General features: G+C 34.5%; 3 protein-coding genes across 3 annotated transcripts in view; 1 reads left to right on the top strand and 2 right to left on the bottom strand.

Annotated features, from left to right (window-relative positions):
- LOC134674238 (protein CASC3-like) overlaps positions 1-7,628 on the top strand; it is a 28,083-nt gene extending 20,455 nt beyond the window's left edge. The window contains exons 17-19 of the mRNA XM_063532299.1: positions 1,089-1,180; positions 2,481-2,623; positions 3,082-7,628. Coding sequence (XP_063388369.1) covers positions 1,089-1,180; positions 2,481-2,623; positions 3,082-3,114 — 268 coding nt within the window. The 3' untranslated portion in view covers positions 3,115-7,628. The remainder of the gene's footprint in view (positions 1-1,088; positions 1,181-2,480; positions 2,624-3,081) is intronic.
- A 114-nt stretch (positions 7,629-7,742) lies between these two features.
- Positions 7,743-27,078, bottom strand: part of LOC134674064 (facilitated trehalose transporter Tret1-like) — a 40,762-nt gene continuing 21,426 nt past the window's right edge. The window contains exon 8 of the mRNA XM_063532114.1: positions 7,743-8,509. Within this exon, the coding sequence (XP_063388184.1) occupies positions 8,264-8,509 (246 nt within the window). The 3' untranslated portion in view covers positions 7,743-8,263. The remainder of the gene's footprint in view (positions 8,510-27,078) is intronic.
- Positions 18,679-25,904, bottom strand: LOC134674022 (uncharacterized). The gene is made up of 2 exons (XM_063532068.1): positions 24,264-25,904; positions 18,679-23,690 (listed from the first exon to the last, which is right to left on the bottom strand). The coding sequence occupies exons 1-2, from the start codon at positions 24,398-24,400 to the stop codon at positions 19,949-19,951; spliced, it is 3,879 nt and encodes a 1,292-aa protein (XP_063388138.1). The 5' UTR covers positions 24,401-25,904; the 3' UTR covers positions 18,679-19,948.

The following is a 27,078-nucleotide window of genomic DNA, read 5'->3' as shown; positions in this document are numbered from 1 at the left end:
AATTAGTGCTGCACTCTGGCGGTAGAACATTGCAGTAATACTCCCTATTCTCAACCGATGCTTGTGAAATTATGTGAGCAATTTTTGATTTTACTTTTTCAAAATGGCGTCATACATTTATTCAGTTTTAAGGTATACTCGTGACGTGAAGTCTACAGCGGACAGAACCACAAGTATGATTGATATCGTCATCATGTCAGCCAGAGAACGTCCACTGCTGGACATAGACCTCCCCCAAAGAGCGCCACAACGACTGGTCTTGCGCCACCCGCATCCAGCGGACTCCCGCGACCTTTACCAGGTCGTCAGTCTAATATACTATATCATAAATAACACTTGAAAGAATTTAATAAATATAACGATCGGTATTATTAATACGTGCACATTGCACAGTCCTGTTTCATCAAGCGAGAAAACAAAAACAACGGGTTGCACTCCGGGAGTGCCGACAGAAGTGAAAACTCAATGACTAGTCCAAAATGTCTGCAGCACTATGTATAATTGACCCATTCTCCTCTCTATTGCAAAACGTTAGTTCCGAAATTGCTGGTCAGTGAGCTTAAATTTGTAGCGTTAATTGTTTAAAATTCGAATAGAAATTGTAAAGTTACCTTGCAGACCTCGCATCTAAATATATGATATTTTGAGTTTTATTCACCAGTACTAAAGTTCACTTTTATTAGAGATTTCATCAAGATGTAGCTTTATTGAATTAGATTGGAGTGATATAAGATATAAAGTTAGAATGTAACTGTGAGATCCTCGTATTTCAGCCCGTACAAGATTAGACCATTGAGCTTTATTGCTTAATATAAAAGTCCAGTTTTAAATAATTGACCTGATTATGATACGTTATGACATGACGTCAGCGCGTTACGCTGTCTCGAGTTTATAATTTTCTCCCCACCTCAAAAATTGCTCAGCGCCGCTAAAGAAGTTTTCACTTCAAAAATCATTTATTCAGGTGAAATAAACCTTATTTGTACAGTTATTTCTTATGCCAAACTGCAGGGCAGTTCATCGATATTTTTCGACTTTGGCCACATCTTCATAATCATAATTACAGTATTTCTTTTGCTATGTTACAGGCCCGCGAATTCGTCTGAAAAGGACAACATAGACAGGATCGTAGAGAACATGTTCGTGCGGAAACCCTGGCCCGGCGCGCAGCCCAGCTTAGGTCAGTACTCACACTCGGCGAATAAAGTTACACGAACCGATTGGGTAACCCTTAAGAGGAAAGTGGACGAGAGCACGAACCTGCTTCTTCGTACAAATGTCCCCATCATCTGAACACAGTGCCACAGAGGGAAAGCAAACCAGAGTTGTTCCCGTACACGTAGTGGAGATGATTTTATTCTCACTTTTACCCTGTGAAGTGGGGTATCGGCGGTCAGGGCAGTAAAATTAAAGCCGTTTATCGATAAGGTAAACAAAAGGACGTAAACCGCAAAGATACACTCTTTTGTTTGTTTTGTCCCTAGTATGCTAAAACCACCTTTTAAGTCCGTAAATTAACGGTTGGCAACTATTGAATTGTACACCCTAAGCCCAATCAGCCGGTTTTACTATTAATCCCGGGGCTCCTAATTGACTACGAGACCCAAACATCTAAAAAGGTTTAGAGAAAAATAATATTGTTACAATGACTAGTTAAGTTTTTGCTTGTTACGTTCAGGTTCATTTGCTATAGAGCTGAAGAGATACGAGCAAATAATGTCGGTGTTACGCGCGGAGCCCGCCATGGAGGCGCCGGATGGCAACCATCCCATATTCTCGCGGGACCCGAGACTCTTGACCAGTGGCCGAGGGTGCCCGACTTATCCTTATTTCTAGTAGTTCGGTTTTTATCTTATTTATAATGCTGTTTACGTATACATATAAGTATTTGAGTTTGTAAAGGGATCCAATCATTAGATACAAATTACAATATATGGGTTTCTGTAGATTTTCTTTAGGTTAGGGAACATATTTATGTACTTTTACCAAGTCAGCAAGTATTTTTAGATTATTACAATATTAATATATAGTTGGTGAAGGATATTACGTAGTAATGTAGGTAGTATAATCCTAAAACTTCTAGGGCTTATTTCTAGAATAATATTAGGCTAATATTATTAGTGTGTTTTCATGAAAACTCATACTATTTAACAGATTGTGGACTAATAATATAAGCCTAATACCGTCCGAGAAATGAGCCCCTGTAGGTCTGTACTGAGACGCGGAAAGTAGTGCTAAATATTGTAGCCGCAAAAATTGATGATTGAAGTAGGTTAGTGAAGACGCCACGGTCGCCAGGTTAAGGAATTAGATTTCTGTTCTTCATATCTTGTCATAGAGACCACAAAACAAGCTACGAAGTGGTATTAAAAATCCAATTCTTTAATTGTGTATTCTCAGTATTAAACTTGATTCCTATTTTCACATATATGTTGAGATTATTTATTGTTTGCTAAAGTTATGGCTACAAATGGTTGCAGATGGCACAGAAGACCCAGAAAGCCGTAGTCAGAAAGCGGGCGAGAGCCGCAAGGAGTCATCGCAGCCCGGCAGCCTCACCTCCAGCTCCCTCTCCACCGACTCCAGCAAGCCCGAGGAGCACGCCGCAGACAACAAGCCAGAGGTACTCACAGCCCGGCTAACCCTATTGTTTGGCTTATGACATTTTAAAAACACGCTATGTATAAAGAAAATCATTTTATGCCAAAAATACATCATTTTGGAAAATATGATCTTGAAACTGCTGGATCGATATTTATCAAATATAGCTAAGAACGACCGCAAGGAAACTCGCTTTCACGCAAAAAAGAACCGTGGGTATATGCGTTTGACAGCTGCGATGCCACAGACAAACAGAGCTTTAAACATACAACATATAATACTACACTCCTCTTTTTGCGTGGGGGGTTAAAAACAAAAAGAGTGACAGTGCCTAAAGTCGCAGTCATCCACCTTTTAAACGGAAGTTGAATTATTTTGATCAGAGGTTTAATCGTCTCGATGACTGTTGACGATGTTGATGTTGAAAGCATGCATAACACTGTTGCACACACCATTTAATTTTGTTGTTTACTTTTATAGGTGAAGGAGACATCGGAAAGTATAGACGCCTGACTGGTGCGGGTGAAGCTCTGCGAGTGCTACCAAACAAAATATTACAACGGGAGGTAAACCGGCCGCCGACGGTCATACTCAGCTTATCTACTCAACATAGCCGACAATGAAGCCTGCAAGGTGAATTCATCTACCGGGCAACCATTCTGGCTTAACCCTGCCTATGGTCAAAATTGGCTAATTGAATATTATATACAATACATATTAGTGCCTAAGCATACGAGGGGTTTAGCTATACTGTGATGAATAAATGATCGCTCTTTTACGAAATTATTGTCCGAGCGTCACTAATGGGTGGTTGCATCTTGGTTTCACCCGTTTATAGATAGGCTTCAATTAACTAGTTTTTGGAGCTTTAATTTTTGTCTATATTTAAACCTGTACTAATTTGACGTTACTATGAAAGGATTTAAGAATTGTATAGAATCAGAATTGTATAGATGTGCACATGATCGCCCAAAAGCCGGGCAAGTGCGAGTCGGACTCGCGCACGATGGGTTCCGTACCATAATGCAAAAAAAGGGCAAAAAAACGGTCACCCATCCAAGTACTGACCCCGCCCGACATTGCTTAACTTCGGTCAAAAATCACGTTTGTTGTATGGGAGCCCCACTTAAATCTTTATTTTATTCTGTTATTAGTATTTGTTGTTATAGCGGCAACAGAAATACATCATCTGTGAAAATTTCAACTGTCTATCTATCACGGTTCGTGAGATACAGCCTGGTGACACACGGACGGACGCACGGACAGCACAGTCTTAGTAATAGGGTCCTGTTTTACCCTTTGGGTACGGAACCCTAAAAATGTATATTATGTTATGTCAATGTAATTGCGCTATATTCACCGAATGTTTCCTTGGTTTATGACATAAATATCACGTCGGTTATGAGTTATGACGAAATAGGAGTAACGGAGAATGTAATACGCTCTCGATTCTCTGAATTTGTTTTTAACATGACCTTTCGTTGGAACACACACTGTAGCTTTAGTTGACCCAAGAATAATTAATTAAATTTTGAAATTAGCTTAGTATGACCGTCTAGTATTAGTTGTTAGGTCTAGAATTTTCAAATTACTATTTGGCTGTGTTCTCGTCTAAATGGGATGACGTATTTATGTTTATTTTTAATTTTCTTTTTTAGTCGTATATTTAAACTTTCTTAATCCTTTGTCATTTGTTTTTTTATTGCTTTGTTTCTAAATATCAATTGTAAATACATTTTAGCGCTGTGACGCAAAGTATCACGTTCAAACCCAACTTTTCTAAGGGTGGTATTCCACCTGTCCGATTTCTTTCCCCGATGTGTATTTTGTCTCACATTTTGCTTAATGACATTGGACCAAGATATTGGACAGATGGAATACCACCCTAATATAGAAGGCGCTATAATGAAAAACTTGTAGGGAATACATTTTCTAAGCAACCACCATTATTTATGATTGATAAGTGATATTATTCTACTATTGCCTTAAATGTTATGTTATACACGTACGAAAAAGTGAATTCCACTCGTATCAGTGTCAAATACCTGTTGTTTTGTAATGAGGTGTTTGTAAAAATATATATTATCAAACGGTCCCATGCAGACAGAATTTCCTAAAAACTATGTCCAAATGTATGAATCGTAAATCTAGATGTAATATAGATCTTTTTATTGTAATAGTGGAATATGATTTAAAAGGCTAAAACTGGTTAATGAATATAGTCATCAATTTTTCCTTTAAGTATAAGAAAGTCAGTTTCGTCTGTCGTTTTTGTAATTATTTTTACACAAAAGTCGTAATGCAGCTTCGAACACTTCCTCCTAAGGTCCGCGATACGGTTACTATTATAGCCGTACCATGAGTAGCCATTTTACGTTTACGTTATTACGCTAGCGACCGCATAAACTCGATTGCAGTCCGTCTCGGAGAGGGAATGCGATCGAATTCACGCAGTCGCTAAAGTAAATGTCAAATGCCAACTCGTCATAGCCATGCTGTAGAGTGTAAATGTAGAGAATAGTGTTGAATATCGAAATTTTAGAAAAGACTGAAGTTTAATTGAAATCAAATACTTTTTAGAGTATAGAGCACAAGTTGTAATAATGTTAAACTTAAAATCTTGCTTATTTTAAAAGCACTCTTAGGAATAGCACATTGAGTTCCCGTTTAGCTTTTCCGACTGCTAATTTGAATGATATCGGAGTTGGCATTAAGGGACATGCTATTGGAAATGCTATTATTTAGGCGCGATTATTCTGTTAGCACTATTATAACAACTTGTTCTCTTGTGTGAGAAAGTCTTAGAAATAAAGTCAAGCATTCTAAACATTTGCATACTTATCATTTTTTTTGTCATCAGTAATTATTGCCTGTATAAGAACAATTATGTCATAACACTGAACGCGGCTCTCTTAATTGGCATACTAAAATCGGTCATACAATTGTAATACTAAAGTTGTTTTATACCGAGTGTCATCTGTAACACGAGCAATTAATTAAAACATGATTGTACTCCTCAAACAACTTTGTTTAACCATTCGTATGTGTGTGTAGAATCTATCTTTTAGGCGATTTATGCCTTATTGTTGTCACGTAATTATGTTAACCATTATTCTATACGAAACCTTCTTTGATGGGTAGCCACATATTTTAAAACAGCGTGGGTGCGGTTTTGTAAGAATTTGCGTTTTAAGGTCATAAGCTGTATGGAGACGACATCACCGTACCCATGCCGGTTAAAGAATACTTGAGATGGCGAAGCACAGCGTCGTATGTTATGCGGGAGTTAGACTGTCACTAATTGTGGGTTGTGCAGCGCCATCTAGCTCAGTACGTGGGTATATTATAAAGCCTGACAACAGTTTATTTGACCCTCGCCATTTTGCGGATTTTCAATGGTACTAATTTATTTTACTGGCAACAAGTACTCTTTGACAACGAACGTTGGATGTCATCGAATGTCACCGATGTAAACAAACGAAAAATATCTACGAATATATTCAAATATAAACGGTTTTATTACAAGAATGCCAAAAAAATTTACCAAACATGCGAAAAAAATTGTAGTGAATGCAATCAAATACACTTACAGCTTAAAAAAGACAAAGGATTACATAGCATTCCAATAAACAATGTTTTAAAGTTGCTTGTTGACATGACCGGTATTGACATTTTATAGTGCGGTTTTATTGAACTGGTTAGTTGTTTGGTTTAAACTTTGATATTTCATTTAAGGTTTAAATGTAGATCGTCGATAAAAATCCTATAATCGAATTGGAGACTGAACGTTTTATAATCGAGGTTGGTAGTCCTGACAGCGACACAACATCTGATGAAAATCAGACTTCGTCAGAGTCAGAAAACGGAGAATATATAAATATTGAATATTTAGAATCAGATTTTGACGATTAGGTAAATTGAAAGAACCGAATTCTCTGTAGCAATGTTTTGACATTATACGAGTATCAACAACAACATGAAGCCAATGCCCACTACCCCGACTATACATGACGTACGCACATTATTGCCATACGTAAGCTGTTTGCAGCGACACTATCTCAGGGTTAAATAAACTGTTGTCAGGCTTTAATTCATCTGTCTATCGTACTAGATCTGACACATACTAAGGCCTACTTGCACCATTCCACTAACCCGGGGTTAATCGGTTAAACCTTTAACCAAGTGTCAAATTGCACTGGTAACCATGGTAACTCCATGATTTAACCAGTTAACCCTGGGTTAGTGAATGGTGCAAGTGGCCCTAAGCAGACGGCATGAACCTGCTGGCTTGCATCGTAGTCAAGTTTCGATGCATTTTTATTTACTCCAAAATTATAAAAAGACATAAGAACAATATGACTTCGTCCACAAATAACTCCAGTGAGTAATAGTAATATTAGTTCTAAAGCAAATGTAAATATCAGAATGAAATGGCGTTCTGTTATATATTAATTGTAATCGATAATAGATCGGTTGATGATAGATAGATAAGACATTTTTGACCTTTAACATGCGATTTATACATAACTCGCAAATTTACATGCAATTCGGTTTTTATATATGTACGGCCAATCCAAAATAAGGGTTATGATTTTAGCCCTCTATTGTTCGTTTGTAAGCTTATTTCGTGTCTTTCAAAGTTAAAATTTAAACTTGAGCCGAATTTCACATACAACCGGATTTCATTGCCAAGTATAGGGCTTTACGAAATGTAAGTAAAAATACCTTTGTCGAATAGATTGTTATACGATGGTGGAAGTGTTATATTTGTTCGTGTATAAACTTCCACGCATGTAAGTGTACAGAAAAGTATAACCTATGTTGTTTATGACTAGTCTTTTTTTAATCGAAACGGCCCCAAGGGAACATATATTTTAATAATGCAGTTATTTTAGCGACTGGCAATAATTAGTTATATTGTCCTTGGGTTAGTTTCAAATGATATTTTCCATAAAATGAGAAAAATAAAAAAAAAAAGCTTTTGTAAACTAAGCTGGTTATTTATTATAATAAATCTTCTAAAACTCTAGACTCTTTTATTTAAACAAAGTTGCGAGAAATTGCTCCCGGTACTAAGTCTCCCTATGTAACATTAACACTCGCAATATTGTGGAATAAAGGGACAAGAACATAAACACAAATTAATTAGGTACTTATATTAGAATATATTTATCACATTTATTCTCAGATAAACATAACTGAGATCTTTAAAAATATCTGGTTATGTACAATTATATGAGATTTATAATTGGTCTACATACTAATATGTACTACAATACATACTAACACTAATATACAATTTTAAGCCCTTTTACGGTTTTAAAGAATGTAAATACAATATCACATATCATTTGTACAAGACTCCAAAAAACAAAACCAAAAGTATATATGTACTTGCACTACGTTTAGGCTGCGTTTCCACCAGAGATGCGCGAGGATGCGACGAGGGAAGTTCTTATGTTAACCAATAGAATCACTTCATTTGTTTTCCTTTCTCATCGTGTAGCGCATCTCTGGTGGAAACGCAGCCTAAGCCTTCTATATACTTGACCTTACAGCTTTGAATGCCACTGATGTTAATTGTTATAAGCTGTCTTATTTACTAATTCTTATCAACGTCAGATCATATCCAAAGTCCCTCCAGTTTCACATTCAAACATGATTAGACTTTCTCGACTTTGGTCCTCTTTCTCCCCTCCAAATCGGCGTATATGTCCTCTAGACTCCTCATCTTGGTCTCGGGCACGCACCAGATGAGGTAGAACACGTTGGCGAGGCAGATGAAGCTGAATATCCAGAAGATGGAGTGGTAGCCGATAGACGCGATGAGCGGCGCGAACAGTTTGAGCAGCGCGAAGTCTGTACCGAGGGATATGGCCATGATGAGGGTCGCCACCGTGCCGCGGAGCTGGGGAATAAGGTTGGCTTTATAAAGTGGAAAATTGTATGTTATCACTAGATGTTTTTAGTCGCGGGCGAGTGGTTTCCCTTAGAAAGAGTACTTGCACGCAGTGCATATACAGGCCTGATAAATGAAATTCATTCATAAAGTAGCTCTGTGTACATTTTTGCGGAAGGAAATATTTGGTCCCTTTGTCCTTGTCCTTGTTAGTGGGTCTCTTTAGCGCTGCGTGTCCGTCTATTTTAGAGGACTTCGAGCTATAGCTTAGTTTGGTGCTGATTTACGCCTACTTTAATAGTAATATTTCCTCATAAAATAATGTTTGCTTGCCTCTTGTATCAGGCGTCACTATAAAATGACTCGGGAGAAGATAAAAAAACCGGCCAAGTGCGAGTCGGACTACATTACACTACATTACAAAATTTTTAACAATATATTTTTTATATATGTGAAACGCGAGTGAATTGCCTTTAAAAACCCGTAGGGGTCGGATCAAAAACTAAGTAATAGATCCGACTCACGCTTGACTACATATTTCTAATAGGTTTTCCTGTCATCTATAGGTAAAGACCTATTTTATGTATTTTTTTCAAAATTTTAGACCCAGTAGTTTCGGAGATAAAGGGGTGGGGGAATGATCATGTTTTGCCTATTTTCTTGAATTACTTCTAAACTGTTTATTCTAAAATTATTAAAAAAATATGTTTGAAAATCTCACATTGAGCTCTTTCATTTGATATGTAACACGATATAGTTTGAAAAACTTTATTTTTTTATTTTCTCATTTACCCCCCAAAAGTGGCCCCCATGTTTAAAATTCATTTGTTTACGTTACATGTCCGTCTTTGGGTCACAAACTTACATATGTGTACCAAATTTCAACTTAATTGGTCTAGTAGTTTCGGAGAAAATAGGCCGTGACAGACGGACAGACAGACAGACGCACGAGTGATCCTATAAGGGTTCCGTTTTTTTCCTTTTGAGGTACGGAACCTTAAAAATAAGTTTTTGGCAAAAATTTCATTTCTGGTACAAGCTTTTATTGCTGACTGTACTTTTATTACGACAGACGACTAATACTAGTAGAAAGTATTCTCCGATTCCGGCCCCGCCTCTCAGTGGTCCCCGATCCTGACCCCAAGGCCGAGCCACCGCCCCTGCTGAACCTAAAAAAAAAAAAAAAAAACCATTTAGCCCCCCATTTGAATTGATTGAGCTAGCTCTCAGCAGTGCCCGGCGCCTCCTTCATGGACTTACGAAATACGCTAATTAAACAATACACCTTGTTCACCACGGTAACAATAGGCTTATCGACCCTTTTCTATTGTTCGATCTCGACTCGGGCGCGCTATTGTGTTACCGAGCATACTACCTGCCTGGACCCTTTCCTTAACCCACCGACGTCTCCATTCATGCCTTCTTTATGTGTGTATACTGTAGGTGTTTGTGATAGGTATTTTGCAATAGGTATTAGCGACAGCTATTTGCAATAGGTATTAGCGATAGGTACTTATTTGTGATGCATAGGTCTGGTACTCTAACTATCAACTCTAATAACCCGCATTATCTTATTACCTCTTGGAGCTATTTCGATTTATAAGGAATACAGTTCTAACCTTCTTCTGACCTAGAATTTACACTAGTAATCCTTTGGCAGCCTAAACTAACCTTAACCTTTTACCAAACCTAACTTATTCTTCGAAAACCTAACCTAAACCTAACTTGACCAAACCTAACTAAAATCAACCTAACTCATTTCAAACTAACCTGCTTTCACCTAGTCTTCCGATATAAAGTAAACTCGTAGTTACTTGTTTCTTTCTATTATTTAAAAAAATAACGAGGCGTGTGAGGCATTTCTTGTGCACTTGTGTTCATTGTTATAATAGCTTAATTGTTTTATTGATAGACGTCTATTATATTTTATACTGACAATGGATTTATTGTTTCCTATACCTATTCTTTTATAATTTGGGTTTGAGTAAAGAGAACGTCTGTTTAGATGAACTTGTTGATACATGTTACTTTGTGTGATTTAAAAAAAAAAACGAGACATGTCAACTGGTTTCAACATGATTTAGTCTAATACATCAACATTTCTTGTGCGTTGCTATTCATTGTTATAACAGCATAATTGCTTTATTAATAGACGTCTATTATATTTTATGCTGACAATGGATTTATTGTTTCCTATACCTATTCTTTTATAATTTGGGTTTGAGTAAAGAGAACGTCTGTTTAGATGAACTTGTTGAGACATGTTACTTTGTGTGATTAAAAAAAAGGAACGAGACGTGTCAACTGGTTTCAACATGATTTAGTCTAATACGTCAACATTTCTTGTGCGTTGCTATTCATTGTTATAACAGCATAATTGCTTTATTGGTAGACATCTATTATATTTTATACCGACAATGGATTTATTGTTTCCTATTATGCTTTTGAATTTGGGTTTTAGTAAAGAGAGCGTATGTATTAGATGAACTTGTTGAGACATGATTTTAACGGTACTGTACCCTGGTCATAGTGACACAGTATAAAAGCCGAAGAGAAATGAGTTTGAGTAAGTATTACCGTCGTGGCAGTCCACTGTATCAGAGCTCCTTGTATCTATTGCAGTATATAGAAATATAGTGTTAATTCAACAGTGAAGTGTTTAAGTGTTTATAGAAAGACCCAACAATGGATGTAAGTATGTCTTTTATTACCGTAACTTACTTTGTTTTGTTTTCACTTGTGTTCTTTGTGTTTTAATTATCAAGATTGTAGACAGTGTGTAAATTATTGTTTTATATTGTTTCAGTTCACTGAAAATACTTTTAAGAACTATTACTACCCGGATAATAATAAAGACGAATCAAGCGATGAAGAGGGTACGCTTGGTTTCAAAGTTAAACAAGCCATCGCAAAGAAACGTTCAGGAAACAATATCGATAGTTTCTTTGAACGACCTAAAAAGCAACCCAAAATTGTGAAACGGTCTTCGAATGTGAGCAAAAGTTCACCAGACGGTGTTGCAAACTTATCATCCGGACAAGACGACGGGGCGTATGCATCACATTTGATTAAAATCGAGATATATGATATGCAAACAATTAAAAACGTCCCACCCATGGAACACTGGAAGCATGCGGACTTCAGATTGAAATATTTTGCGTTGGAAGACGATTTGGAGCTACAAAATACGCGAAATATTATTTATAACATAACAAAGCAATTAGCTTCTAAGGACAGTAGTGTGAAATATTTTATAGATAATAAGAAACAGTGATAGTTATAATTATTAATGATAGTAGTAGCTTAATGATTGTGTTAACGTATTTCTCATTTTTTACCTCTCCTTAAGTACATTTTCCATGTAACAGATTTTTTTTTGTGTCGTCTCGTTTTTAAGTAACAAAGAATGTTAAGAAATATTTTGTAAATAATAAAATTTTAAAAAAAATGTATAGTTTAGAATGGTCTTTGTATTATATGAAAAAATAAAAAATCTTATTTAAGTACACGTATTATTTTATTTCACAAAAAATGTTTTAAATATATTCCTTAATATAAGGTCATTACATACAGAATTATCAGAAAACAAACTTAGCATATCTTTCATAGTTTTTCCATGATATTTGAAATACAAATAAACTAAACAATATTCACCACAAACTGAAGTAAAATGGTTTTGAAGAGGCTTATTGTTATAAAACCACTGTCTGGTGTTTCTTTTTAAAAATAAGTTATGGTAACCTGAAGGCTTCCTTCCGAAGGAATCAAAATATTCTCCTATACCAGTAACATCAATGTGTATGGCAACCCAGTGGGAGCCTGGTTTCGTGTCAGGGTCCAAATTACTAACAATAAAGACAGGTAGATCGACCCAAATAGGTATTTTGTTAGCAGCAAAAACATTTGTTTCAAAAAGTGGGTTTAATTTCTTCATACAAAATTGTATCTCATTAGTATCCATAATTACTTAATTAATAACAATTTTGTCTTGATGATGCTGCAAACAATGACTACAACAAAATAAAGTAAACGAAAGAAAACATTGTATTTATATAATTATGTTTTTCAACTATTATAATCTACAGATACATCACGGTTTTTGTTTATTTCAATAATGTTATCAAATTCTGCATAAACGATACAATTAATGGTGCTAGTTAGAGCCGAATCAAAGCGTACTTCTATCCGAACACTTCCATGTCTAACAAGATTCCAATGTGAAGTTGAACTAGCAGATAAATCTGGGGTTAAATCAAAACATAACAAACAATAACCTCCACCATAATCTGTTCTACTTATTCCATTACCTTCGTTGTGAAAATGAATACCAGTTCCGGAAAATAAGGTGTGATATGCCGCCGCTATTAAACCAGAACTAAATGACGGTTGCAATGTTTTAGAAGGAATTTCATGACCATCTACAAACAAACTAAATGAATTCATATTATAGTTTTGAAAATTAAATGGATTCAAAGCAAAATTTCCATTAAAACCTGAATTTGATACAAATCCAATAATACACCGTTTAGGAATTTGTCCGAGAAATATATTATCCAATGTTTTACCCTGGACCCCTGATGGTATTGTGAGAACCTTAACTTCTGCTCTCGTAATGGGGTACTTCGCAGTCGTTGTTGCCAATACTTTTTGATGGGCTAACAAAACGCTAGGATTAATTTTTGTTCTTCTAACAATGAGACTAGCATCTGTTATTTGTACTTTAAATTTTTTATCTTGATGACAAATTAAATTAAACGATTCTTTTGATCGGACTAACTTAATACGCAATTCAATGCCATTTATCAAGAATTTCTCTTGGTTAAATATATCGCCATGCAAATGTCCAATCATTTCCACTTGCTTACTCTCTTTGATAAATTCTAGTCTTTTCTGAAATCCTTTGTTGTTGGCGTCAACGGTATCCATAAAATCTGGGGTATCCTCATACCATAACCCACAAGTAAGATGGGTTTTTTTGGCTGCCGGTCCATAGTTGAGAAGATTTTCCATATAAGCACGGTAAGCATATGTATTGTTTGGGGGTGATATGAGTTTTTGATTTAAATATACATCAAGTTGGTTGAAAAGGGAATGTAACCAGTTATTGGTGGGTCCAACTCCGGCATCTGCTTTTAATTTTGTCCCATCTTGATTCAACACTTTAGCAGTAATATGTAACATTGTGTGTGATAGATCAATGTAGTCATCTCCTGATCCAGGTACTTGAAATTCAATGGGGCCATCATCACTTAAAGATGAAATTGGTTTGTAATGAATCCAATGTCCGCTTTCAATACTTGTTTGAGTTGATGGAAGGGCAAATATATCTAATTCTGATTTTGCACATTCACATGAATGACTGTGTAGAAATGACATTATTTAACTTGAAAATATATCGTTATTTTTATTATTATTTTTACTTCCTCTTCGTCGCGATGCTTTTCGAGTAATGAGCGGTTCTCTTCTTTTATTCGACATTTTATACCCAGATCCTGACATGAGAGAATCAATTTTTTCATCAGCCTTTCTTTTTAGGTTAGCGCTCGCTTCCTTAAATCGTGATCGAATGGAACTATCCATAGGACGAGAATTTACCATATCAGATAACAGACCAACCCCTGCCCCTAAGGTTTCTTTTCCAATGGTTTTTAAACCGCTAGATAACAAAGGGAGCACTGATCTAAATAGTCCACCCAAAAAACTGCCTATACCATGTCCTCGTTGGTATGGAACTCCCTTATAGACAATACCTATCCCAGAGCCGGCTTGGTGTGAATAATAATGTTCGTAAGGACAAGAGACTGACGATCTGTTGTAAATCATTTTACTCGTTGAAAGTGTAGCTTCACGCAAGAAGATCCAAATTGAAATGGTACTCTGACACCAGTCGTTGTTCTTATATCTATTTCAATTGTATCGAACTCTCTTCGTAAAACTGGTACATAATGAGCGGGTGAGAAGATGTGAGTTTTATAAGCTCCATAAATGAACTTAGTTGGATCTAAAGGTATTATTCTGAGTAATGAAGTAATAACATCTCCGACTACTTGTGGATGTATTATATCAGTATAAACAAATATTTGAGATGGTAAACCTAAATATAAATTTGCAGGGTTTTTTCCTAATGTATTTTGTTTTAAATTTGTTCTCGGTTTAAAACCCAATTGCAGACTGTATCGGAGTTGTTATGATAGATGTTATTTCTTTATTTGTTGTTGCTATTCCAACCAGTTTTGTTAATCCATCATATCGAAATTTTACGTTATTTTTTAACTGTGGGTTTTCATTAAACGCTTGAAGAAAATGATCTATATTATCATATGTAGTGGCTGGTATATGTGTTTTTATATCCACTATTTTTGTAGTTTTATCGGTGGGTGATAACACCGTTTTCTTTAAATAAATGATGTTTTCGTGCTCTTGAACATTATACATGGAACAAGGGTATTGAAATTCCACCAACCCAGCTACCCATTCTCCATCCAATTTAATGGTCTTTGGTAATTTAGTTAAGAAATGTGCAGTCGTGTTATCCGTGTAGTAATCTGATGAACTATTACTTAACAAAGTTAGATAAAAACTATTTTCACTCATATTTTCTTTAAGTTTGATTCAGGTATCCAAGAATTAAATTTATTAGGATAACCTTGCCACTTAACTAGTATTTCCTTTCTGCCAGCAACTCGACGCGAGCGTATTATTTTATCAATTTTATACTCGTTGGAGGGGAGGTAAGTTACTTTTTGTAATTCTTTAGAATAAAATGTACCAATGATGGGTTCACCTTCTAAATCCTTTATTGTATAAACAACTCGTGGCGATCTGTTAATAATCGAATCAATAATAAATCTAGACACGCGGCAGCGTGTCAAGCCAAGTTCAAGCAAAGGAACTGGCTAGCCAGCGCCGAGTGTAATATTACACGAACCACTTGGTGCCACTTTTGACCCTTCTATAACTCAAAACATCTTTGACGTAAACACATAAAACTACGTGTGTTTAGTTATATCCATAAGGATATCTAGAAGCCCAAATTTCATGAAGCTAGCTCAAACGGTTATAAAGGTATGAAGGTCAAAAAGTCGTAAATTTTAAGACTGACTTATGACTTATAGTACCTAAACCTAACCTACTTCCAGATGACCTAGAAGGATGAAATTTGGAATCCAGCTTGGTTATTGTGTGTAACCGTAGGAAAAAATCTAAAAATAAAATAAAGTTAAAAAATAGGGGGGGTCCCCATACAAAAAAACCACTTTTTATTGGGACTGACATATAAGTACCTAAACCTAACCTACTTCCAGATGACCTAGAAGGATGAAATTTGGAATCCAGGTCGGTTATTGTGTGTAACCGTAGGAAAAAATCTAAAAATAAAATAAAGTTTGAAAATAGGGGGGGTCCCCATACAAAAAAATCATTTTTTATTGGGACTGATATAAGTACCTAAACCTAACCTACTTCCAGATGACCTAGAAGGATGAAATTTGGAATCCAGCTCGGTTATTGTGTGTAAGCGTAGGAAAAAAACTAAAAATAAAAAAAAGTTAAAAAATAGGGGGGGTCCCCATACAAAAAAATATTTTTTTATTGTAGCGTTGGAACCGTTACAAGCAGATATTTGAACTACCCCAATATGTGTATTATTATATTTGCTATATTAAAATAATGTTTAGTCAAAAAAATAAGTGGTGTCCCCATACAAAAAACTTTTAATACGCTCTAAACAACCGGCCAACGGTGTGTCGTCGGCGGCGCGCGGTACCACATAATTATACAAAGAACAGAAGTAAAAACCATACAGCGGAAACACAAGAAAAAACATTAAATCTCAATACCTGCCTAGTTTTCTTTACAAAAAGTATTGATATCCCACCAAAAACATAAATGTAAAAAAGGAGAGCCAAGTTCAATACAAAAATTATGCTTGGCTGTGGGGCTCGCCGCAAAAAGAATGGAGATCTAAATGAGTGCCACTGCCAAGTTCTATGCAAAATCCAAATATGTATTTATAGGAACAAAATAACATTATAAACAAGTATTAAACTCTATTTCTTTGCTTTATTGGATACCTATAACAATTGCTGTTATTTAAAAAAATGTGAGATCTTAAAGTAGGTTAGATTTGGCTTGGCCAGGTTTTATCAGAATTACAATATATATAAAATGATTGATATAATGAAAACTGGCCAAGTCAAATCTAACCTACTTTAAGATCTCACATTTATTTAAATAACAGCAATTGTTATAGGTATCCAATAAAGCAAAGAAATAGAGTTTAATACTTGTTTATAATGTTATTTTGTTCCTATAAATACATATTTGGATTTTGCATAGAACTTGGCAGTGGCACTCATTTAGATCTCCATTCTTTTTGCGGCGAGCCCCACAGCCAAGCATAATTTTTGTATTGAACTTGGCTCTCCTTTTTTACATTTATGTTTTTGGTGGGATATTTCATCACTCCAATTACTTTCATAACCTTTTTGAAACACATGCTTATATTTAGTGATTCTAACATGATCACCTACATTTAGTTTTTTAGTTTCTGATGAAATTTGCCTATCTTTTTTGCGATCATATAAATTACACCAAACAGTCATAATATTATTAGAGCTAACATCAACTGGGCGCATTTTAATGCTAGAATGATAGCTATGGTTGTAAGAATGTAAAAGATCTTGTAATATATTTGTGTAGTTATATGTATTCTTATGAGTGAAGTAACGCCACATTTTCATTTTAAGTGTTCTTTGAAACCTTTCTACTATACTTGCTTTAATGTCGGGGTTATTAGTGGTATAATAATTAATATTTTTGCTCTTAAAGTAATCTCTAACCGCCCTTGAAACAAATTCTGTACCTTTATCAGATTGGATGTGACGGGGAACAGAGTTGGCTTCAGTAAATATGCTTTCAAAACATTGTTTAACAGTTACTGAATCCTTCTTCTTCATGGCTCTTGCAAAAGCATATTTACTGAATACATCAATAACACAAAGAATATATTTGTACCCATCATTATATTGACTATAAGTACTCATATCACTTAAATCGGCTTGCCAAAGTTCATTAAAGTTCGAGAGAATGTATTTATTTCTAGTAAATCGTCTATGAGTAGGTTTATGCAGCGTGTACGTATCTTGAGATTGTAACCATTTTTTCACTTCCTCTTTGTTCATTTGACCTTTCATTTCCTTTGATAAATTATTTAAACTGCTATAGCCAGCTGGATTAGAGACATCATAGTAGATTCTGTTAATGTCTAATAAGGAGTCCATCTTTCCCACTCTATTTTCTTTCCGGATCGCTTTTGCTCCCGTGTAGCAAGAGGTGTAGAAGTATTATTATCTTTATCTGTTGAGGCTCTCGTCTTCACAGATGTGGAGGGGGTAAAGGGTTCAATCAAAGGAGTACCTTTAATAAATGCTAAATTTGTAGGATTACCTATGCATGACCTAGGAACTTCGATATCTTTTAAAAGTAAAGCAAACAGTTCCCATCCAATTGGCTTAGGACGTTTAAGACATCTAACGGTGTCGCTTACCAAATCAGTAATATTACTATTTTGAATGGTTTGGTTATTTATAACAACTTCACCAGTCTGTTTCCACCAAATTTTCGGTTTACTTGAAACAATGTAATCTAACAACGTTCGAGCTTTTCTTTCATAAGATTTAGGTAATATGTTTATAATTTTTGATGGACTAATTGGCATTAGTTCTTGATTTATTTCACCAGGTGGTGTATTAAACGATGACGGTGGGCTGCTTCAGTTATATTATCTGTAACTGACTCATTATTTTCATTCTCCTCCTTTTTGTTCACTTTTGTTTTTATAATATCATTACTTTCGTTGATGACTTGATCTAGCCCCTCCATCACGATGGGTATTCTAAACGGTTTTCGATCTGTTTCAATAAAATGTAGAAATCTTTGTAATGCTTGAGAATATAACGTCCACTTTTCGCGATCATTCATTTTACTTTTAAGGATCTTTTGCATCTCTCCATCTAGCCGAGATGAGGAATTTTCGGGTGGACTCTCATTCCGTTTCAGTCTTTCAATAAAATCTGATTCTACTAATAACATTTTTTTGTGTTTTCCATTTTGTTTATGATAAAGAGTTCACTAAAACACTTAAAACTGCACCTAAAATAATAGGTAGAAATGCACCTCCTTTTTGAACTATAACAGTTTTTCTTATTTTATGTTTCCCTTTCGAAACTAATTTTCTTAAAATATCTTTATATTTTTTTAGTTTCGTCTTTTCTTTTTTTTCTAATGGAATTTTCCCATTTAGGACGTTATAAATACACTCACAAATAATGTTGATCTCTTCATCGTCACAAGATTTAAGTAACGCAGTACGATATTTGGGTTTAAGCAACTGCAATGCTTCAAGTAAATGTTTATATGTGTTTACTCTTGCATGCATCATGTAGAACTGACTAAAATATGCTGATTTTTATCATATTTAAACCCCTTTTTAGGTACATACACTGTGCAATGCCCATCGAACGGAAATATTTTTGTTTTGAAACGGCATATGTCATTTGTATTTTGTTTCAGGTCAATCATGAGGTAACCATGAGCCTCCTTTGTAGCATCTTTGTAGGCTTCGTCCACAAACTTTGAGTTTTCTGGGTAAACTTGTCGTGACAGGTAGCGTATTTGAGTTTTATCCCTGGGATTTTTAAAAAATACAATGTAGCTTGTATTCAATGAAATATCACGTTGACCTCGACCTTGATGAAATATGTTTTGTGTAATATAAAAAACACTTAAGTTTCTATGATGACTACCTTTCGTAAAAATGTCAACGATTCGTCCATCTGATTCTCTCATCAAATCATCTATAATAAGAAGTTTAGGTTTCTTCCCATCAAAAATTGAAAAATCTGGTATTCCTTGACTATAATTTACATTTTCCAGATTGTAGAGAGGTTGCATTTCATCATAACACCAAATAATTTCATCAAATTCAACATTACATATCTCTTTGGAGTTATTCAAAAAGTTTGTGACAAATTGAGTTTTACCACAGCCACTAGGACCTGCGACAATGGTGGTGAAAGGATGATAAAAGTGAATCATTATTAAATATCGTAATCTATGTCTATGTGTGTGTGTGTGGGTGAGTGTTGATATGTTAACGGATGGACTTTAAATGGTAATATTCAGAAAGAAGATTACTATTTAAACAACTCAGATATAGTAGAAAAAAACAAAAGGATTACGTAAAAAAATAAATTTATTATATATGATCACACTTTTAATTTTTTTGTTTCTTATTTACAAAACTTCCTTAAAAGATACAATAAAATAAAATTCATACATTTTTTTTTACATGTTTACAAGTAATATCTTAAAAACATACAATGTACAAACAATAATTTGAAATTCGAATGTTCTGTGTGATTAAATTACAACTTTGAAACTTTTTAATTATTGCGGTATTTTATAATGACCCCACGCAAGAGTGTCAGAAGAGTTTTCTAATAAGTATCGTTTTGTATCTTCATGCGATAATGATATTTTATTTATTTTTTGAGTGAATATTATATGTTTTATAGACTTAAATCTTAGCATTTGAGCGCGTTGCAAATTTTTATTAAATAAACACGTTTTGTAATTGTCAAGAGTTAATTTTTTTGTAACACATTTATTGACTCCTTTGGCTTTTGATAAAACACCGTATTTTTCAGTTTTCTCATCATTCTCGTCATATTTTTCAACATCTAAGGTATACATTTTAGATCTCAGACCTACGAATTCTTTTAAAATTCTACCATTATTTTCATCTTTGAAAAACCCTAATCGCTTTTTATTAATTAACGGCAAATCATATTTATTGCTAGGAGGATAGTCAGATGTATCAAAATATAAATTAAGGTCTGATTTTATATCTGCGTAATAATTTTCCGTGAAAATTTGATATACTAAGCTATCAGTATCTGTATAAAGAAGCTTAAGATTGTCTGGATATTTGGTTTTCATGTAGCTGTAGTGAAAGTCATACATCAAAGTTTTTGATACATCTAATACGCAAAATCCCAAATAAATCGGTTTATTATAAAATATTCTAGTTTTATTCAACTGAACGGCCACTAAATTCTCAGAGAATATGGATAAACTATGGAACTCGGGTTTCGCTATCAAAGATTGAACCCCCTGCATTTTTCCTCGATTTTCCCAGTTATTTAATAATTTGACATTTACACGTTTTGCAACATTTTCCATGGTCTTACCGAACACTGAATTATTCATTAGTTTAAAGAAATCTTTTTCAAAATCGGATGATGCCTGTGATCGCATGTGGGTGTTCAAATCTATGTAACTTTTTAACCACATAAACTGCTGAAATTTAAGAATGCGATGGATTTTACTCAATTTCAAACCATTTTTTAAACACTGTTTTAGATTTCTATAGTGAATGACATAATTGGTTTTTTTATTTAAATTAGGAATTATTTTTTTTTCTTTGGAATTACCCAAACAAACGTTTTCAGGACAGAATGGCAAATCTGAATGAGAGTCATGCAACTCGTTAGGGTATTCGAGATCAACTTCTAAAATTAAACCATGATCAGCGTCATCAGATATATTAAAGTCAGTATCTGTATTTACCCATTCAAATTTACCGGTAGGAAGACATTGAGACATAGCCCACCCGTAAAGGTTATTTGCATCAAAGTACATAAGAAATGACGATGGGATATTTTGATTATAATCTGACAAAAAAATATTATTAGCTTTCGCATATCTATTACTACATTGTGATATGCCACCTCGAATATTTTTCGCTATAAAAGCTATTTTATCGATATCAGTTAGGAGTTCTAGTTTTATTTTTGTAGTTCTTAACATTGCATCCCAACTTAATCCCGGAGCAGTATAATAATGAGCGGGGTCTAATCCATACGTCTTAAGACAAAGGTTTCTAAAATTTTCAAATATATCAGTTAACAATAAAACATCAGTTTTTAAATATAAATCAGAATAATCACCCATATTTTTGCATTGAAAATGAGACCAAACATCTTTTGCGTGATCATAATCCTCCTCTGAGATATGACTATCAGACAAGGAACTAAAGAAATCATCTTTAGAGGGAAGAGCTGTTAAGTTTAAAGAATCGTATGATGACATGTGTTCATAGGGATATACACCCTTTCGTAATAAGCGTTTAAAATCCTCCTCGCATGAAAAATTCAATTTTAATTCATGAAATTGTTCAGGCAACAAGTTTTTTGCCAATTTGTCAAGACTACTGGACATAAATTTAAGTGAATCAACAAATCTCAATTTAACTGTGCGATTATTTATTTGCAAGTTCTTAGAAAATGAAATGTATTTCTCTTTGTTCTCTGGAATCAGTTCAATGTCGCCTTCCATCAAACCAAGCCCATGCACTATAAAATGACTATCATAGTTACACAAATTATGGAAAAATACAGGTACAAAATTAGGTGCCCTGTATTTTTCAAAACAAAATTTATGTGCCACTCCTTCATAAAGACCAGTATGGTAATTATAGGAAATGACTGAATCCTCGTTTAAATTTTTATCACAAATATAACATGTACTACTCTGAGAAATATGCACATTATTTGCATTAGATAAAGGCAATGGAGTTTTTACAAAAGTATTTCTCCTACAAATGGCCTTTAAGTCTTGTTCCATATACTTCATAAATTCCTGGGTGCAATTTTTGCCTTTATATGTTCTGTACACTGACAATTTATCATTATAAGAACATTTAATATAGTATCCAAAACTATATACCTCATGTTTTTGTATATTTGTTGTTGAGGATGTAGTAGGATTAATTTTACCTGTTTGAATCGGGTTTAGAAAGGCCTCGAAATCAGCATAAATAACAAAAGGTACCCTTAATTTACGTTCATAATTATCGAAAGTAAGTATATTGGAGGAAACCTTTTCATTGAACCAGTTTTTCTTTTTATCCTGTTCTGAAGGTAAATGTGTACAAACATGGAAACAATCGTTTCTTTGATGATTCATTAAATTGTCACGAGTTGTAAAGTTCGACAAACAACCATCACAAATATGTGCGGCATGCTGTGTATTTGATAATTGTTTGGATACTAACCTAGATAAATTTTTGATATAGCAATAATGCCCCTTACTGTCTTTGGATATGTACAATAAGTTCAAGTGGGTAGCTTTTTTGCACTTTGTTAAGTGTAATGGGCCTACTACGTCATGTATTTTACTTTTCGAATTGTATTCAAGACCAAAAACGTTTATACTTATATCATTCATTTTTTCAAATTTCTGAATATCTCCAACTTTAAGTGGGAAAGTTAAATTTCCAAAATTTAATTTATTTTTATGCGCTATATACGATTTCGTAGTGTTTGAACGATGACTTGTAGGTGGATACAAGCCTGACAATACAGCCCATCTAAAACATTCATGATCACTATTTTTTACATTAATAACTGCTTTTCTGTTCTGAATATCACGTGGTAATTCGATATAGGAAGAACCACGCAATGGATTAAATTTGTTTACATTGACATCTAGATAGTTAAATTTTACTAAACTCCATCCACTATCTTTTCTCTCAAAGTTAAATAATTTTGTTAATATATCTTTAACAACTGACTCGAAAATCTCATCTTTGTCGCTGCTAACATCAACTACATTGTTACATAATTGGAAATCAAATGTATTATTTACTTGTTTGCTCTCTTGAGTAAAATCCGCATTTAAAATAAAGTTTACTTTTAAAGCATGGTGATCAGTGAGGGAACGATCCAATAATGCAAAGATTTTATCTTTATTTCCTAGTAAAATAGATTCGGGAGTAAATGGTTGGTGAACATTTTCATTTAATAGTATTCTGTAAGTGGCCACCCTATTCTTAAAAGCATTTTCAATTAACTGAACATTAACCCATTCAATGTCAGCCCTTAAAACATTATTTTTGTGAAGATTACTATTTAAATGATTTTTAAAATATCTTTTAGAGACAAACTTATTACACACAGAACATTCAATTTCATGATTATTATTTGTACTCACAATGACATCGGGAACTGGTTCGGGTGATGTTGATGTGACAGGTTCAGCAGCTGCTGGACGGTTTTTCTTCAACAAGAATTCTTCAGTCTCCAAAACTGCAGCTGTCCTTTTTACTCCCCGTCCTATTTGAGAAGATCTATAACAATACAAAATAAACATAAATATCTTAATGTGAGATAAAATAAAAATAATTACTAAAATGGTTGGTTGTATATACTAACGTAAGTCTTTTCGACACTGCTGACAATAGGCCTGCATCATAAAAACTCCATCAATCACATCTGATGACTCAGTATTCCCCTTGGAATTTTTTATATGCCCATCACATGGTGTATAATACGGTATAATATCAGAATCTTCCAGTAACGTGTGAGGTAATTTGTTTGAAATGTACCACATTCTAATATTTCTATGAAAATATGATACAATAAATTCTTTACTTAATTCCTCAATCTTATCACGAGGTAAGGTGAGACCAATATGATAATAAGTAAACACCATTATGGGAAAGGATATCACAATACAAGCACGGCACCAAAACACTGAATGATATGAACTCGAGATACCCCGCTTATATAACCAGTCCTCTCCCACCCCACGTTTATCCTAACAATTAGTTCAGGTCACAACAAGTTACGGACCCATCCTTTGTTAAACAGGTACCGGTTAAGAGTTATAAACATGTATGAACAGGAATATTTTTACTTACGCCTCTCGATGAAGTTGGCTCACAAGACGGGCAGCCTCGCATAGATCTTCATTTTCTTCTATTTCTTCACAGAGTCTGATAAGTTCAAGATCGTAGACATCACAGCTCAAAGAGTCCATTATGAAATGAGAAATCATACAGTGCTTTCTTTCATTTAAATAGTTGACTACACGTATAAGATTTCTAAGAGTGGGGACTGTGACCTTTACAAGTGAGAAGTTTAAATTAAAACTTGTTGTAATGTTATACAATAAAAATAATCTGTTACATGGAAAATGTACTTAAGGAGAGGTAAAAAATGAGAAATACGTTAACACAATCATTAAGCTACTACTATCATTAATAATTATAACTATCACTGTTTCTTATTATCTATAAAATATTTCACACTACTGTCCTTAGAAGCTAATTGCTTTGTTATGTTATAAATAATATTTCGCGTATTTTGTAGCTCCAAATCGTCTTCCAACGCAAAATATTTCAATCTGAAGTCCGCATGCTTCCAGTGTTCCATGGGTGGGACGTTTTTAATTGTTTGCATATCATATATCTCGATTTTAATCAAATGTGATGCATACGCCCCGTCGTCTTGTCCGGATGATAAGTTTGCAACACCGTCTGGTGAACTTTTGCTCACATTCGAAGACCGTTTCACAATTTTGGGTTGCTTTTTAGGTCGTTCAAAGAAACTATCGATATTGTTTCCTGAACGTTTCTTTGCGATGGCTTGTTTAACTTTGAAACCAAGCGTACCCTCTTCATCGCTTGATTCGTCTTTATTATTATCCGGGTAGTAATAGTTCTTAAAAGTATTTTCAGTGAACTGAAACAATATAAAACAATAATTTACACACTGTCTACAATCTTGATAATTAAAACACAAAGAACACAAGTGAAAACAAAACAAAGTAAGTTACGGTAATAAAAGACATACTTACATCCATTGTTGGGTCTTTCTATAAACACTTAAACACTTCACTGTTGAATTAACACTATATTTCTATATACTGCAATAGATACAAGGAGCTCTGATACAGTGGACTGCCACGACGGTAATACTTACTCAAACTCATTTCTCTTCGGCTTTTATACTGTGTCACTATGACCAGGGTACAGTACCGTTAAAATCATGTCTCAACAAGTTCATCTAATACATACGCTCTCTTTACTAAAACCCAAATTCAAAAGCATAATAGGAAACAATAAATCCATTGTCGGTATAAAATATAATAGATGTCTACCAATAAAGCAATTATGCTGTTATAACAATGAATAGCAACGCACAAGAAATGTTGACGTATTAGACTAAATCATGTTGAAACCAGTTGACACGTCTCGTTCCTTTTTTTTAATCACACAAAGTAACATGTCTCAACAAGTTCATCTAAACAGACGTTCTCTTTACTCAAACCCAAATTATAAAAGAATAGGTATAGGAAACAATAAATCCATTGTCAGCATAAAATATAATAGACGTCTATTAATAAAGCAATTATGCTGTTATAACAATGAATAGCAACGCACAAGAAATGTTGATGTATTAGACTAAATCATGTTGAAACCAGTTGACATGTCTCGTTTTTTTTTTAAATCACACAAAGTAACATGTATCAACAAGTTCATCTAAACAGACGTTCTCTTTACTCAAACCCAAATTATAAAAGAATAGGTATAGGAAACAATAAATCCATTGTCAGTATAAAATATAATAGACGTCTATCAATAAAACAATTAAGCTATTATAACAATGAACACAAGTGCACAAGAAATGCCTCACACGCCTCGTTATTTTTTTAAATAATAGAAAGAAACAAGTAACTACGAGTTTACTTTATATCGGAAGACTAGGTGAAAGCAGGTTAGTTTGAAATGAGTTAGGTTGATTTTAGTTAGGTTTGGTCAAGTTAGGTTTAGGTTAGGTTTTCGAAGAATAAGTTAGGTTTGGTAAAAGGTTAAGGTTAGTTTAGGCTGCCAAAGGATTACTAGTGTAAATTCTAGGTCAGAAGAAGGTTAGAACTGTATTCCTTATAAATCGAAATAGCTCCAAGAGGTAATAAGATAATGCGGGTTATTAGAGTTGATAGTTAGAGTACCTATGCATCACAAATAAGTACCTATCGCTAATACCTATTGCAAATAGCTGTCGCTAATACCTATTGCAAAATACCTATCACAAACACCTACAGTATACACACATAAAGAAGGCATGAATGGAGACGTCGGTGGGTTAAGGAAAGGGTCCAGGCAGGTAGTATGCTCGGTAACACAATAGCGCGCCCGAGTCGAGATCGAACAATAGAAAAGGGTCGATAAGCCTATTGTTACCGTGGTGAACAAGGTGTATTGTTTATTTCGTAAGTCCATGAAGGAGGCGCCGGGCACTGCTGAGAGCTAGCTCAATCAATTCAAATGGGGGGCTAAATGGTTTTTTTTTTTTTTTTTTAGGTTCAGCAGGGGCGGTGCCTCGGCCTTGGGGTCAGGATCGGGGACCACTGAGAGGCGGGGCCAGAATCGGGGAATACTTTCTACTAATACTCATCGAGACAATTCTAACAACCCCTAACACAATTAGGTTACGTTGTTTCATCAGCATCACAGAGTTCCTATGGCCACCTCCTGTCTCCATCATCAGATCAGCTCAATGGTACCATAATATTGCATTGTCATCCGATACATGCTTACATAAATTTCAGCTCAATCGGAAACCGGGAAATGGATCAAATTTAACTTGCAAGATTTGATTACACACAGACAACGGTTGAAACTAAATAAAAGCTTGTAAAAACAATGATTTTTCGGGAGTTATTTGCGAAAT

Source organism: Cydia fagiglandana, chromosome 19 (genome assembly GCF_963556715.1).
Source record: "Cydia fagiglandana chromosome 19, ilCydFagi1.1, whole genome shotgun sequence".
Classification (NCBI taxonomy): Eukaryota; Metazoa; Arthropoda; class Insecta; order Lepidoptera; family Tortricidae; genus Cydia; species Cydia fagiglandana.
The sequence above is the reverse complement of the archived record's forward strand: the minus strand, read 5'-3'. Positions and strand labels throughout refer to the sequence as shown.

Coding starts and splice junctions, on each gene's coding strand:
- LOC134674022 (XM_063532068.1), bottom strand. CDS start 24,400: ATGATTTCTCATTTCATAATGGACTCTTTGAGCTGTGATGTCTACGAT. Junction 23,691..24,263: donor AGCCAACTTCATCGAGAGGC/GTAAGTAAAAAT, acceptor GTATTGTTATAG/ATCTTCTCAAATAGGACGGG.